Raw genomic sequence first — 16,371 nt, 5'->3', positions numbered from 1 at the left:
TAGGAAACCACAATAAAGTTCAGGAAAAGAAATGGTTATAGTTCAGAATAACATACTCCAAACTCCCTTCCATGCTTGCACTGAGCTTTCTGTAAGATCTCTACTTGTATGAACCAGTTCACAGTATTGACCAAGGGAAGAATACAATCTGGATGGTTTTTAATCCAATTCACTTGCTCATTAAAACACATTAAAAGAAAGCACAGTACTCAGTAATCACCATATATATGTCATATTTATTCTCCTTTTCCTTTTCTCTATCTTAGTGAATAGTTTTATCTCAATCCACAAGTTCTTCGTTGTTGCTGTTTTTTTGTTTGCTTTAGTTTTTTTCAATTCTCTCTTCCATCCCATTGGGAAGAGAGGAGTGAGCAAACGAGTGTGTGGTGCTTAGCCACTTGCTGGGCTAAACCATAGCAGTCATTAAAACACATTAAAAGAAAGCACAGTACTCAGTAATCACCAAATGAGTCCTCACAGCTGTACAGCAAAAATTTTTGCTTCTTGATGGAATGAACATCTTTTAATTTGATATCATCCATAGATCTACCAAAAAAAAACAAGCCAAACCAAAACATTCAAATGGAGGAAAAGAGAATATTCAGTTCATCCTTCGGTAACATAGCATGGTGTATTCCACTCCAACAATTCTACAAATTCAGGGCAGGTAGGAATCTCCAGACAGCTACAGGCAGCTGCTTCACATAATCCTTCCCATAAGTAGATCTAATTCTGTATTAAAATAATTAGAGAAATTTTACGTGTAATTTTTCAGCTGCAGCCTCTGACTGGCCTGATAGGCTGTACCTGAAAATTCCCCAGGGCAGAGATGATTCTCTCTATTTGATTGAAGCCTTCCAGAAGATCTCTATTCCCAGTAGGTATCCCTGGGTGCTACCAAATTATAAACAATAAAGTTGTAACAAGAATTCAGACTGTGACCTACAAACCTGCTAACAAACAGATACCCAAAGAGAGCACAGTTCTCTGAGGGAAAGGAAGAGAAATGGTTAATACACCCCAGAATCCTATCACATATCTAAATAAACGTTTTACAGAGTAAAGGTTAGAAACTATACAAGAAAGCATGCTGCTGTATAGTTTGTCATAGCACATGCCATGAGTTTTACCTATAGAGCAGATACATATGTGGCTTTATCCCCTTCCAGATGGCAATACTAGAAATATAAGCAGCTCTCCTACCACTGTAGCATCCACAGCTACCTTGCACTTGGCCAAATCAAAGTGAAGGCAGGACAACTACCTAAGGCAGGAGATTACAGGAGCTTCTCTTTGCTGTCACAGAATGTTGTCCCCATTTGGCTGAAATCACCACACCCCTACTCTCTCCCTTCCAATCCCATCACAGCTGCCTCCCAAACCATGTTCAGTTTTAGCACACACTCCCACTTATTTCCTGCTTCCTAGCTCATCTGCTAAGTCTCACTTATGCAACTCCACACCCCATTTTAGAGGTCATCACAAAGTTCTCTGGGCCAGAGAAGATGACAAGTCTGGACAGTGCTAAGCAGTACCTGTACGTTATCTCCCAGGCACTGAGGGATAATTCACTCTGCTGTAGCAGTGCCAGCACAGCACCTCTGAATCACTGACAGCTCTAGAAAAGGGTAAGAGAAGTGCAGATGTTACTGGTGAATGTAACCAATGCTTCAAATTCTTCAGCAGTATGTAACACTGGATAAGAAAAAGCAAAAATAAAGTCTTCAAATATCTTGGTAGGTGGTGTTAAAAGTAATCACAGGAGCAAAGAATATGCAGAAGGTTTTGGTACTGTTTTAATGGAGAAGTAGGAAACAAAAAAAATCAGGAAATCCAATATAACATAATAAAGAAACAGAAAGTAAAAAGATCTATAAAGTAAACTGAGTTCAAACATAAGCAATGCTTTATTGGGTTATAGCAAGCAACCTATCAAGGAGGGAACTGGTACAAACAGATTGAACAAGACTCTCTCTTTTAACAGAGATGTATGGTGACAAGACAGCTTCTTTTAGTTTTTAAAACAAGTATTCAAACTGTTAAGTAAAGCATTAAAAAAAATAAACCATTACAACACCAATGACAGACAATATTAAAAATGTGCAGGTTTGTTTAACAAATTTCTGCATAATGTTAGAAAACAAGTTATCATAAATTAAAAAAGAACGATCTATTTCTTTTGTTTGCAAAGCAACACAGACTTTAAAAACCAACCATACTTTACATAGAGCTACCGTTAAAAACAGGTGAAAACAAGCTGAAAATTTAGAGGACAGCAAAAAATACACAACCCAGTTTCACCTGTCAGCGACACCTTCTGCTATCGAAGGGGTTATGTTAGTTTTATGTACAGCTTTAAACATTGCGGCATACCACAAATAAACCTTAATAAGGTCAAAATAGGACCCTCTGCAAAAAAGGGTGAGTTGGCAAATGTCAGTCCCATCCCAGAATTACAAGTAGTAATAGTTTTAGTAGGTCTTTATTGTACACCAGAAGATACTTCCAACGGTTTATCTCTCCCAAAGATGCACATAAACTTTATTTTATTTTTCTTCTGTTTGTTTGATTTTTTGGTATTTAAATAATGATATTAAGAACGCTGGCTCAAAAATGAGAATGACATACCTCCCTTTTGTTCTGGATACAGTGATGTAGCTATTTCAACATGCTCACTGACAAACCCTAAAAGAGAAAATCATTATGCACTATGTGAAAAATACACACCACCTCTCTCAATTCAGACTCAGTATACATTATATTGCCAACTCTATCCAATAGGATAAATATCTAAATTTGGTTTAAATTCTTAATATATTCTCTCTTTATAAAGTTCCATCACATGAAACCAAATTGCTTATTTACTGTTTGAGGCACAACATGACCCCAATTAGACAATTCGCTATAAAGAGTTGTTCTTTAGATGTTGTGTCTGTAGAGGTTTTACGTGATATTCATAGATTTTCAGCGCAGGCCCCAGTTTTAATGAAAGTCCAGTCAGTACATCATTTCTTGTCATCAACAGTAATGATTTGCCATCAATTTCCTATAAGAAGAATTAAAGAATTGATAAAGAAAACGTACAAATCTAATAGCTGAGAACAATCATGCAACAAATGGAAGACTACTACAGAGGATCAGTGAGAAAAGAAATAGTAGCCTTTTATTTTTCTGAAATAATTGTTTGTAGCTGCTAACATCTGCTGTTTGGTTTTTCAAGTGCTCAACTGTGCTGACTAATGCATAAATACTATTTAGTCAAGCAGAAAACCCATATCAGTCTCATTTCAAAATTCCCTCCTTGTACATCTGTTTGAAATTAATAGGCACACGTACAGCTTGCCTAACTAACAGCCATTAAGCAAAGGACACACTTAGGGAGAAGGCAGTGAAATGTGTTTCAAAATTACCATTGACAGCAGTGTACAAGTTTGGACTAGTCAGCACCTGCTAATAACTTCAGGTGACTGCTTTAAACGGCCGACTTCCCACACATCCTGCAGAGAAAAGGAGTCTCCTGCAATCAGAACTTTTACAAGGATCCAGCTGCAGAGCTCAGCACTCCAAAGGAAATTCCTTCAGCTACAGTGGAGAAGGCAGCAACTTCCCAGGCTGAATCTCCACAATGGCTACATTCCACTTTTAAATCATAGGGTTTTCATTCTTTTCTCTCTTTTTTTTTTTTTTCCTCTTTCTTTATGCCTTTTTTTTTTTTTCTTTTTGTCTCCTCAAATCTTTGCTTTCTGACCTAGTTAGATTGGAAATCCTGCAGGCTTTTTTTTTTCCTCCCCCATCTGATAACCTTGTCATATGTTTGCAAATTAACTGTAAGTGATTCTCCATGCATCAAAAAGCAGAAAGAATCCCCATCTCACAACTCCCACCTCAGTTTCAGACGCACGACCATTCTTCTATTTGCACCATCACAGTTCTATCACTGCGCTACCCACGAAACAAGCTACATCTACAGAGCAGTGCATCGACTGGTGTCTCACAAGTCATCACAGCCCAAAGTCTTTAACATAGGATGTTCTCTTGCACTGGCTTCACTTTGATGCATTCTTTTCTACTTTTAATTAAAAAATAAACTTTAATTTGGCATCAATAGCCAACAAGTTCAAATGCCTGCATATATTATTGTTGTCCATCACTCTATATTACCACGTTTTTGTGTTTTTATAAATACCATAGATAAATACCACACACAGAACAGTTCCACTGCAGTATCTTTCTTACAAATATTAAATATTGTTTTGGAGATGTTACTGATCATATTTTTTGTTACAATTTAACATGAAAAAATGACAAAGAAGGAACATTAGAGTTCTATAGTAACTTGTCCAAACTGATCTCTCCCATTATGTGATTAAAAATACAAGATTGATGGAAAAAGCATACTATAACCAAATATCCGCTGAAAGTGGAATTTCTTTAAAACCTTACCAAGAGATATAACTGCTAATCCCTCCAGAAGAGCACAGTGTAACAGTATTTCTGAAAAAAAATCACATTTCCAATAACTTTTTACCCAAGTATAACAGGTACCTCCTTCCAATTTCTGTTGAGAATGTTAATAGTTAAAAACAGTTGATATTTTCTTGTTTCCATTTGTCACAATTCTTTTTGTGGAAATTCTGACACCACTGAGTATTTTGCTCATTGATACGACTGATCTGAAGTTGCCTTTTCCACTGCTGTTCGATGACGTTATGGAGTAAGAACAACCTCCAGCTTGGAGGGATCCAGATGAAGAAAATCCAGTACCTGGAACAGGAGAAACTCCATGAATAGGTAGAGAGATTTTATTTCCTTTTCCTTCTTCTTCCACAGGATTCCCCATGGATTTAAGAAATGCTGGGAAGTAGAACATCTAAGGATTTAATTGAATAGAAGACAGATCCTCTAAGCATATCTGGGTAGGAATGAGTAAATATGTATTAAAATTCCAGTGTGTTACATCTCTATGTCTGTTTTATGGTTTACTTCCACCTCTTTTTGTTTTCTTTCCCCTTAAAACTGCTTCCATAGATTTGCCATTGTCATTTCACTTTTTGGCATCAGGTAAGACTTTGGAGACTTCTGTGAAGTTCTTCTCTGCTACTCCACTATTTTCAGGATATTTTTCAGGGTGCAACTTCAATGCCAGCTTTTGTCATGCCCTTTTAGTGCCATCTAGAGAGGCATCCCTCTGCACATCTAGAGCTAACAGTAGTTCCTCAGCTGCAATAGTCAATTTATTGTCTTCAGCAAATCCCCACACGACCAGTCAAGAATCAAGCCTGCTCTTTCTCCAAGTGACTGAGAACTGCAGTGTTCTACATCACAGCTGACAAGAAAGTATACCAGCCAGAATGCTCACATGCTCCTCCATGCCATGGATCTGCTAGAAGATGGCAGCAGATACCAGCTAATATCAAACCTGTTTCCCTTCTGGTAAGGCACTGCAGCAAGGGCCAGCAAACTACCATTGGATTCCTTAGGCTGAGCTGCATAACACAGTACTAATGGTAAGTAGTTGCGTGGCAGTAGTGAAGGGTCAAGCATTGCACTACCACATCTCAGGACACGTCACAAGGAGTCCATCTTCGAGCAAGCCAAAGCCCCCTGTGCTCCCAAGGCTCCTAGAGAAATATCAGCCATGTACTTGCAGATAACAGTTCTCTGAAGACGTTCACACTCTCACCCACATCTGGTCTGCCACTCTCTTCAGTGATCCTCTGTGCCCAACTTCTTGGCTTGCCTGGAAAAATGTGCTTGATGTTATTGTTTTGGATATTGGGCAACATCTTCCAGTTGAATCTTTTCAGAGAGCTCTTACAGCTTGCTGACATCAATGAAACTCCAAGAAAGAATAATGTATAACCATCATATACTCATCATGCCCTACCAGCACTTACAATACAGTTACTAAAAACATTCTGTAGTCCTTAAAGTGTTTTTTCATTTTCCTTTAAAAGTATAAGAAAAAAAATCACATCTTACAAAATCCTTTGAGTCACTTGCGTCACGTGAGTCCAGATTTAGATTCATTAGAAGTGTGGACTTACTGTTACGTAGAAGCTGAACATATTAATATTTCTTGAGATTACATTTTGAACTATGGATGTCTTGCAAGAAAATCGTTGTGCTAACCCTTCTAAAACAGTTCAGTGGAAAACAATTTCTCAGTGTTGTAGGTGAATTGGGATACTTCCCTTCACCACTTACAGCCTCGTTCCCCTTCCAGCATATATCCATGGCAGTAGCAGATCAAACAAATTTCAGATTCTGAGACCCAGACAAGCTGCAGAACAAATGGCATTTAAAACCAGAGATGGCCACAGTTTCAGCTGCACACCTTGTGACTGCCATACCTGGAGAGCCTGTGAGATCCTGATAACAAATACCGTAAGTATACAGAGTTAAAATTAGTGTCTTCTAAACAGCGCAGAGGAAACAAAACAACACTGCTGTTAAGAGGATAGAGATAGAATTGCTCCTGAAGCAGAAGGGAAGGGTCAGTTCTTGCCTGGAGAGCACTCGCTGCTCTCTATGCTGCTAAGTAAGTAGAAGTGGAAGGGAGTGGCAATGATTTCCACCTCAAATGTCCACCTCACATCTCCTGGCTATATCTTGGTGGCACCTGTCAGCTTCTCTCCAAAGCTTTAGCATAAAGTGAAGTTAGTAGCAGAACCAAAAGCATATTTCTGCCTATGGCAGCTTACTGCCCATCTAACCTAGCAGAGCCTTGGCAATATGTTGCTGAAAATAAACTTACTGCATCTTTCCTCCTGAAGCCACTTGCCCTCACTGCAGAATACTAACAAAACCTGTACTTGTCAGTTCTACATGCTATTTTCCACCAGGCTGTTGCAAATTGCGTTGCCAGAACTCCTGAGCTAGCCTCACTTTGCTGTTGCAAGATCAGTAGTAATTACTGCAGTACTATTGACAAGCCAGCTGGTATTTAGAGAGGTTAAGGCATGTGATGAAAGTCAGAGGTATCTGTCAGAATAAGGAAAAAACCCAGAGGCTGCAATTACTTGGCTTGTGTTTTTCTTATGTCATGTTTCCAGGGTTGTTGAGGAGACATAATTGCTGGTATTAAGGAGTTTGTTTACCCATCTTCAAATTCTCAAAAATTATTAGCAGCTGCAGCAAAAACCTCTCTGCCTTCTGCCAGAAAATTAGCCAGCACCAGGCTTTTCACCTCCCAGAACAAAGAGCTAAATTTAGATACTTCTTTATGCTCATCAGTTCCAATCAGATGGGACTTCACAGCCCAGGTGCAGAAGGTCAGCAAGATTATTCTGATCAACAGTAACTCTATTTCAGTTTAGATGTACTGTTCTCCAGCAAAGTTGGCCATATCTTACTCTGGCTCAGGCCTTGCAAAGTCAAGCCATCCATTTTAACAACCAAACAAAAATGTTCACGGAATAAAACACAGAAGGGTTTGGGTTGGAAGAGATCTTACAAGATCACCTAGAGTTCCAGCTGTGGGCACAGTTACCTTCCGCTAGACCAAGCTGCCCAAAGCCCCATCCAAACTATCATGACAATTAATTTCCTGGTACTTGCACACAAACCTACAGATATATTACAGAATGTGCTGAATTGATAATCTGCAGTTTTATGATCCGTCCCTATGGAACAAGTGAACCACAAGCCAAGTAAGCAAACACCCCTATCTTTCCTCACTAACGCACTTCAACAGTGTGCTGATAGGTGAGCTACCAAGGAGCTATACAACAGCTGTGCTCTTTGCAAAACTGCCAAAAGAAACCATTCATTAGCATCAGAAAGTGTGTTTATAATGTAGGCACTTGTTAGACTGAGACTAACGCCATATACTGAAGCTAACTCTGGGGTCAATACCACAAAGGCTAAAGTTGTAAAAATGATTTCTGAAACTTGATTCATGCTCCCACACTTGTTTTTCTGTGGAGAGCAGTCCATGGCTGTCCCTTTAACTGATTTTTCTCCAATAGCCTTTCCTTGACATATAAAAGCAGATGGAAAATTCTCCAACTCATAGCTTTTGTTCAGTTCAAGGATCTAAACTTTCCAGGTCTTCCTGATACTTACAACCACCCTTCTGCAAGCCCCAGTCTCTTCATCAGATTGGAAGTCCTACAAACATGTTGCTCCTGTGCCTGAGAAGATTACTCCCTTTAATTGCCAACTTACTCTTTCCCTGTTCACATATATTGTCAAGTTCTGTGGAACACAGCAGCCCTTTTCATTCTATATCCTCAAAAGTAATTACTGTTAGGAACCTTTGGATGAGAGTATTTGCACAGTATACTTAGGAAGAAGGAAATTACCATCCACATTTTAAACCAGTCCAAGCAAGAAAACTTGTTTAGATTCCTCACCTTTCAGATGACATTTCAAACATACTTCATCCCATTATGTGGATCCTGTAACATGACAATCTTCAACTCCCACAGGTTTTTATACCCAATCACCTAATGTGGGATTTTTCCATTTAACAAGGTATCACTGGGCCCATGGCAAAAACGCGCAATGGGAGAAGGTGGCAGCAATCAAAGTGTTTCCTAGCAAACTTACCTGTTCTTGAAAAGCACTGGCTTGTTCTTCAAATCCAGCTGTCCTGAAATAATTCACAACATCTATAACAGCCCAGTCAGCAGGATCTGGAGGTCTCCCATTTTCTACTGAACTGCAACACACAAACCCAAACAAATAATCACTACTTGTCTGTAGAGTCCCTGCTGCTTCTTTGTGGACAACCCATGTATGTTCCCTTATCTGTTCCTCCAGGAATAGTACCCCTCAACACACCTGCCACCACTCCAATAGAGAAGAATCACTGCTTTTCTGTTCCATTTCAAAGACCTGATACCAGGGACAAGTGACATACTCCTCCCTTCAGAAAAGAAGAATATGGATATTCACATCAGCCAAAGGCAGTCAATCAGGAGCTTTGCCCATGAGTGCGCTGCCTTTGCAGAACAGAGGCTACCTCTGTAGTTTGATTTGAGCTACTTACATAAAATTGCAGTATGCAGATTACTCCTCTCCAAGATGAGATTGTGCTATATTGTAACATGGGTTACAGTACTGGAAATTATCTTTAGCTCATAAAACAAGAAAATAGAGACACCACTGATTGCATTAATTGCTCAATATAGAGAGTCCTACAAAATTTCTTTTTGACTTACCTGTGGAGAAATCCTGGGACTTTCTGAACAACTAAGAATGCAAGAAAATATCTGTTTAACACAATCAGAACAGATTCTTTCTATGATTGACCTTAAGCAATTACTTTCCACAGTAGCAAGACCAACCAATCATTCATGTTGCTACTCTAACCCTTCATTTCTTATCCTCAGCTTGCCATCATATTATCTCAGATAACCTTTGTGTATCTGCAAACTCGTGGTGAAACATGTGATGAGCTTGATTGCCTGCCCTACAGCAATGTAGTAGGATGAAGAACAAGATGTCATTCAGTAGAAAATAAATTTGGACAAGATGCTTCTCCAACTAGACATCCCATGCTTACGGGTCAGATGTTTAACCATAATGTTAATGAAGAAATTACAAAACCATACAGATAGAGTACCAGATGGAAAGTAAACTTAGATTATACTCCTCTGACAAAGTTTTTGTTCTGTCCTTCAAATTTTCCTCTTCCAGCGTTCACCACCTCTGTTCCTTCTAGACTTGTATGTCTTTCAGCAAACTCAAGGGACAATTATTTTTTAAAACCAGCCACGAAGAGATGAAAGTAGAATCACACAAGGTGCTTTAGATCACCATTTCTACAACATTTCTATTTCTATGACCACACGAACAAGGTGAGCATGATTTTTACTTCTCTCTTAATTCTTGAAACACACTTGTCAATATGACAACAGAATTCTGGCTCCAAAGACTCACGTTGCAGCCTCAATATCACACTGTATTTGTAGTTGACCTTTTAAAAGCAGTTTCTTGAAATTATCACAGAGTATATACATATTTCAGTGCAAGGAGCAAAGGCCAGAGGTTCTTGCTCTTGCTCATGAAGTAACAACTTTATGATTGGGATTGCAGAGAAAGGCAACACTCAGCAAAATTTTAAATAAGACTATCCAACTTTATCAGAGCTGCACCTGAAGGTTTTTGATTTTTTTTTGGTGTTGTACCCATTCTGAGGCTTAAGAAGTAAAACGCTGTGAAAAGCACCATGCAAAACCTCTGTATATTTGTAGGACCAAGATTTGAAGAATTATATTTATATCTGGATTTCCCCCCAACACAGATACTCGCAATGACACATCTTTAACTAAAAATCAAAAATAAACTAAACCCCAAAAAACTCAATATTAAAAAAAAAAAAAAGCTAAAAGAACAATTCAATTATTCCTAAACAGTAAATGAAAGACTCAATCTGTCAAAATACTTAACTGTATTTTACTTACTTCCCAAAGCATTTTCATTTCAAGTTGACTATGATCCCCCCCCACAATGTATTTCAGCCCAAGAGCATTGGTTCTTCATACCGCTCTTCTTTTACTGCCAGGGAATGTAGTGCTTGGTCTAGTCCCATCCTAGGCCCAACTGCAACATCTTCAAGGGCTCCACCTTAGTCATTCCTAACCCCAGCAACAATGGCAAGTTCCTACTTGGAATAGCATCATGTTGGACCTCAAGCAGAGTCCATTTCCACAGTTATAGCTGCAGAAAACTCACAGGCATGTGGTGTACTGTCAGGGGCTGGCTGGATTTTAAATCACCTACCCACACAGATGCTCATTTGGCTTCTAGACAGCCTTCTCCTTGCCTTGCTGTTGCACATGGCTCTATTCCTTAGACAAGAAAAGGGAATATATAAGAGCCACTGTTTAGCCATACACCAGTTTATGCCAGACATTCTGGATGCCCTAAAAACTTAAGAGAACTAGTATGTTAGGCTTTATAATCAGATACTAGGTGTGCTAACAATGAACAAAGATTTGACTTGTCTTCTGGTTGCCACTGTCCCTGTACCTTTATTGCCATCATGTGGCCGAAGCAGAAAGGCCTGGGAAAAATATAACTGCGAAGAAACAGATTTTATCCAAGCTATTTATAACCTCTTCAAGGAAGTGCCAAATACTTCCTTAGTAGATAGGCACACATACATACTATATATTTTTCTTTAGAAACCACAGCTTATGCTCTGTTAAATTATAATCACAACCAGATTTAAAAAGCCACCATTGCAATTAGTAGTTGAGTCTTTATCACCTAAACCTTGGGGGAAAAAGATTAAAGCTGTCCTTGTTCTCACTGCTTCCCTTCTCGCCTCTGCCATGGAGTCTCAGGTGCAGAAGAAAAACAGGTAACTGAAGGTGGCTTCTGAGAGGCATAATCTATGCTTAGTCACTTAACAGGGAAACACTTTTTACACTGGTGTGGTATAGCCAAACTCTTGAGTTAATGGGGAAAAATACAAATTCTATTGGCTACCAGAAGATCTTTTGATGCTGTATCATAATCATGCATTTCAACAGTATCCCAAAGAGACCATCACTATTATTGTTATTATTGTTGTTGTTTACATTACTTGGTGCTGGGGAACCTAAGCATCATCACATTTTCAAGGACAACTCCTGGCAAAGGGATGTGAAAGACAAGAATGAGGTGCAGCTTCATAGAAGTGCTGCAGTCTGGCAGGACAGGTGACAAGCTCTCTCTAGTTCCTTTCTTAGTGTTACTTATCAACAGAGTATTTATAAGCCTAACAGAACTTAGCTGTTTTTCCCACACAAAACTTCACTTTTCAGACAGTAAGTTAGATTAGGACTGGCGATCCCAACTGAAGAACTGATGACCTTCAAAGATAAAGAAATACATCTAAAACAGTTCCTATCCCTTAGCCTGCAGCCCACCACACTGAAGAAACCTGCAGAGCAGCGTACATCATGTCTTTCTTTCCCTTATTACCACCATAGGTCTGAAGAAGGAATCTGTTTGGGGCTTCTCCAGCAAATGGCATAAAATATCTGCTTTGAAGGGACACATGCTGCTTCTCAGCTTAGGATGGCTGGACAGTCAGCAGGGAGATAAAAAGAATGAGAGGAGACACATACATGGGACACTTCTCCCCATCAGGCATTGGTTCTAGAAAGCACAGACACCTCAGGCACCATTTGCTGCTTGGACTTTTGCAAGTCCTTCCTCAGGAATTTCACCTCATCATCAATGCGGATGGTGAGAGGAGCTTGCTTTCCCCACAACAGCAAACAGGTGAACATGGGCAGAGTATTGGTTGCTGTGCTACCACTCGCTTTGGTCTCCAGCTGAGATAAGAAAACAATGGAAAGAGGAATACTACCAACTTATTAGCTTCTGCACCTCTCCATTGCTGTACTATCCTCCTGCATACCACTTTAAATCACTTCAGTGCCCTAGATTCTTTTATTCCAAAGTAGAAATGCAATAAAACTAATAGAGAACACAGACTGGTAGAAATAAGCAAAGATGGAGATCCCCACCCTTGCCATCCATATTAAGTCAGTGGAAAAATACAATCAAAACTCACATGCTATTTGCATAAAACAAACTTTAAGGAATCACTTACTTTTTGACGTCCAGAGAACCATTTTCCTTGTTTTCCATGTCAACAGTTAGCATGGAGAAGAGAGGTTTCCTCAGCAGCTACCAACAGGAAAAAAGCTGCGTTTAGTTACTAGTAGTATGAAAAGAACAACCAAACACAACAGAAACAAGTATTCCATAGAAATGCAACTGTTTCCATCTGAGAGCAAAGTGCTGTGGAAGACCACTTCCCTCAGAACCTTGGCAAAGCCGGTAATAACTAATGAATTAGGAAAAGTTTGCCTGTGCTTTGAACACAGGAAATCGCATCTTCCTTGATTTTCAGTCACGAAGCATCACATACAATCCTTTTTTAAACTAATACAATCTTGACTACGCAGAGAAAGACCAGCCTGCAATATGCCTATAACCAGTTACAGGATACCAAGCGTGCTCTCAGTGCCTTCAGTCACCCCGAGCAGAAGCACAACTCTACTGCTAGCGAGGCTTGGGAATCTACGCCCTTATTTTACAAATGGGGATCTGAAACACCAATGAGAAATGCGATTTCTACCCCAGTCACAAACCAGCTAGCAAGGCAAGTCACTGAACGAGTCCAAAACTCCTGAGGCCTAATCGTGCACCTTCTCCACCAGCCCATCCTTCCTGTGCTTTGCACTGCTGCCTCCATGCACACCGAGCTCGGAAGGGGGAAGGACCGTACAAAGGACACGGGAGGAAAGGAAAGCCAGCCCGCTGGTTGCTCCCACCGCCCCAAGGAAGGCACAGAAAGCAGCCCAGCCTCCTCCTTCTGCTCTCAAAGGCATTTCTATGTCGGGGAGCACCGTAACTACCCACGGGCTCGGGATGTTCCCGCTGTAGGTTAATGGACGCCGGCGGTACGTCTGAGAGCTCGGGGAAGTACAGAACGGGGAAATCGCGCTCTTCAGCTAAAACTTTGCAAAAAACAAACGATAGCAATTAACGGCGCTGCTAACAAAAATAAAAGGAAAGGAAGGACCTTTTATGAGCCGATTACCAGCACCAGATAGCAGCACCAAACTGGCAGTAAGGATGCTCCTTCCACGCGGAGCCCGGAGCACTCGGCGCAGCCCAGGTGTGGGCGCGCTGACAGCCGCCGGCTCCGGGCCGGGACGGAGCCGCCGCGACCCCGCCCGCACCTGGGGGCTCCCGGCGGGCGCTGCGTGACACGCGTGCACCATCTTACGAGCATCTCCGGCAGGCAGCGTGGCACCACATTGTCATTATTTTTCGTGCGGGAGGGGAAGGGAGAGGGGGAAGCAAGACAGACGGACCTACCTACGGGCAACTATACCGAAGCATGGCTACGCGCTGCTCCGGCGCGGCGGAGCACCCGGCCGCCAGCCCCCCGCCGGCAGCGGGGCGCTTGGAGGCGGCTCCGTGTGGCAGCGGGCAGCGGCCCCGCCTGGCTCCCGGCCCGCGTGACGCCGCCGCCACACACGGCCCCCACCAACCGCCGCCCGCGTCATGGCGGACGATTTAAAGGCGCCGCGCCTACCTGCTGGATGGGGCTGCCTGCCTCCCTCCGCGGGGCCCGGGCTCTCCCGCGGCCGCTTCCACCCTCCTACCCGCAAGGGTGTGCCGGGGAGTGTCAATGGAGAGGGTGGTGGGGATGGCAAACAACTCCGCGGATAGCTTTGGAAAAGAGCCTCGGGAAATAGAAGGGAAATAGAAGCAGGCAGGCTTTGCAAAATTAGAGAAGTTGCATCGAACTACTTCTGAAATGAGTTTGTCAGTACGTGAGTGGGCAGCGAGCGCTGGGCTGCCTCTCAAACCAGAAACCAGAGCATGGCAGCTGCAGCCCTGGCACCTTGGGGATGTGAGGCCGTGCTCCCAACTGCCCTGTACATCACACAGTGCTGTGCTGGGATGCATGCGAGTCCCTGCAGGGTTTGCGGTGCAGTGATGTACAAAGGCCAGGTCTAACCCACTGGGAGTAATGTTCCACCTACTGAGATTAACAAATTTTGGGAGTTTTCTCTTTCAATTACATCTTTGTTTTACTCTACTACACACTGCTTATTTCTTCTCCCAAGTTTCCCCAAATTCAAGATGTTTTCTAGCAGTATAGAAGTATTCCCACAGATGACGCACCATCAGTGTGAGCACTGCTTACTAACACATCCTACCTTGCCCCACTAAGGCTTGGCAGACCCGCCTTGCACGATGGCCCAACGACTGTCTCACTGCTCCTAACAGCACCAATTTGGTATCAGTACAGAAATCATTTTGATATCACCCCCCAATAGCAGCTGAGTGCACCATGTGTTTGCAGACAGGAATCCAAGCCCCAAAACAGCAAACCAGACACAGCGCAGTAATCGCTGGAAAGGCACAACTGAGCTCATGGGCCTGTAGACATGGTCCCCCCAGAGCATTTCATTTTGCCTTAACCAAACAAATAACCAAAGCATACAAAAACTAGGCAAATAATGATAAGAGTGCTAAAAACTAACAGCAGTATGAGTTCTAGCTGCTTTAGATTTTAAACAAACACAGATAAACAAATCAAATAAAGTATTAAACATACCGCACCCTAAAGAAAACCCTCTTCATCTCAAATCCCAGTGCGTATGGTAAAACGTGGCATATTTGCATTGGACAAGTCACAGAAGGCAATTCTTTTTTGTCTCTTGAGAAATAAGCACTCTAAATGAGGTGATAACGAGTTTTCTGCATCAGCTGATTTCTGATTTTGGTAATGAACTGACATTTGAAGCTACAAATATAGACCAGCTCTTTACTCGTGCTCTCCTGTGCCTTCCATCATGTTTTCAATTAGTCTTTGGAGCATTCGGTACAAGGCATGCAGCATAAAGACCTTGAGCAGCAAAGAGAGGAAGTTTAAGAAAACAGGCTGCAGAAGAATTCAGTGCGGAATATGATCTGCAGCTCGCATTTTCACTCATTAGAGTAAGGTGATTTAATTAAAGCAAGATTATGTCTGGAGGGAAACGATGCAGGAAAGTGAATTAAAGGTTTTGTTTGCCTACTTGTGTCCTTCTTCTGGCAAAAACTGTGTCTAGGCCACGTGAGACTGGAACAGGAGCAGTGCTGGCTGAGCCACGCCAGGAGTCAGCCCTGCCTGACTGAATTTCTGCCAATTCTCAAATGTGGAAATCAGTGTGGATTATTGTACACAATGATCTTATCTGCTGGGTATAGGAGAAGATGTCAGTTTTTTGCTGAAAGCCCAGCAGTGACAGCTGGGTATGCAGACAAACATCACACAGCTGGCATGGGACAGCACCAAACACTGACTCTCCCAGAGCTGAATGAGGGGTCCCTTCAGATCCTTCTTCTTCCTGTGTAAAAACAGGACTAAACTCATTCATTGGGAAGGTTAGGTGAGAAAACAGCAAAGGAGTTTTGCGCTTCCAGCTGGAGGAAAGCCAGGAGTGCTAAATCAGCTTTACACAGAGCAGAACAGGTCACACACCTGTATAAAACACACATTTCTGTCAGTAAAAAATGTGTCCTTTAGACTTACCAGCAAAAAATTGGGGACCAAGAACTCAATGCTGCAGTGACCCGGTACTGGAGCAGCCCCTCTGCCAGCCCTGCCATTACTGCCCATGCATGGCCCTGCTAACTGCTGCTGGGATGGTGTCCATGGGGCTGCTGGGAGCTGAGGCCCCACCAACACTGCAAGGGCATTCAGGCTGGTCAGGCTGGTCGCAGGGACACTGGCACCCTCTGCCAAGAGCCTGCAATGTGGCTTTAGGCAGAGACATCATAAGAAGTGAGGTGTGGGAAGGATTGGGTCACTTTAAGCAATTCCTGTCACAGGTGTGAGAGTGGCACAGGTTGATAGTG

General features: G+C 42.0%; 1 protein-coding gene across 7 annotated transcripts; it reads right to left on the bottom strand.

Annotated features, from left to right (window-relative positions):
• Positions 1–61: 61 nt before the first annotated feature.
• On the bottom strand, positions 62–15,148 carry SAMD13 (sterile alpha motif domain containing 13). 7 transcript variants are annotated; one of them, XR_007377037.1, is made up of 5 exons: positions 13,834–13,981; positions 12,557–12,633; positions 8,554–8,665; positions 2,629–3,046; positions 62–1,618 (listed from the first exon to the last, which is right to left on the bottom strand). XR_007377037.1 is itself a non-coding variant. In XM_048944969.1 (5 exons), exons 2-5 carry the CDS (start codon positions 12,607–12,609, stop codon positions 4,708–4,710), a joined length of 279 nt encoding a protein of 92 aa, XP_048800926.1. In that variant the 5' UTR covers positions 12,610–12,633; positions 13,834–13,981; the 3' UTR covers positions 2,928–4,707. The 7 variants fall into 7 exon arrangements, 4 of the variants coding, with proteins under 4 accessions (XP_048800925.1, XP_048800923.1, XP_048800924.1 ...); XM_048944969.1 differs by lacking the exon at positions 62–1,618 and adding an exon at positions 5,684–5,740 and having other exon boundaries at positions 2,928–4,764; XM_048944968.1 differs by lacking the exons at positions 62–1,618; positions 13,834–13,981 and adding an exon at positions 15,086–15,148 and having other exon boundaries at positions 1,889–3,046.
• Positions 15,149–16,371: the final 1,223 nt, after the last annotated feature.

Source organism: Lagopus muta, chromosome 5, assembly GCF_023343835.1.
Source record: "Lagopus muta isolate bLagMut1 chromosome 5, bLagMut1 primary, whole genome shotgun sequence".
NCBI classification, from domain to species: Eukaryota; Metazoa; Chordata; class Aves; order Galliformes; family Phasianidae; genus Lagopus; species Lagopus muta.
The sequence above is the reverse complement of the archived record's forward strand: the minus strand, read 5'-3'. Positions and strand labels throughout refer to the sequence as shown.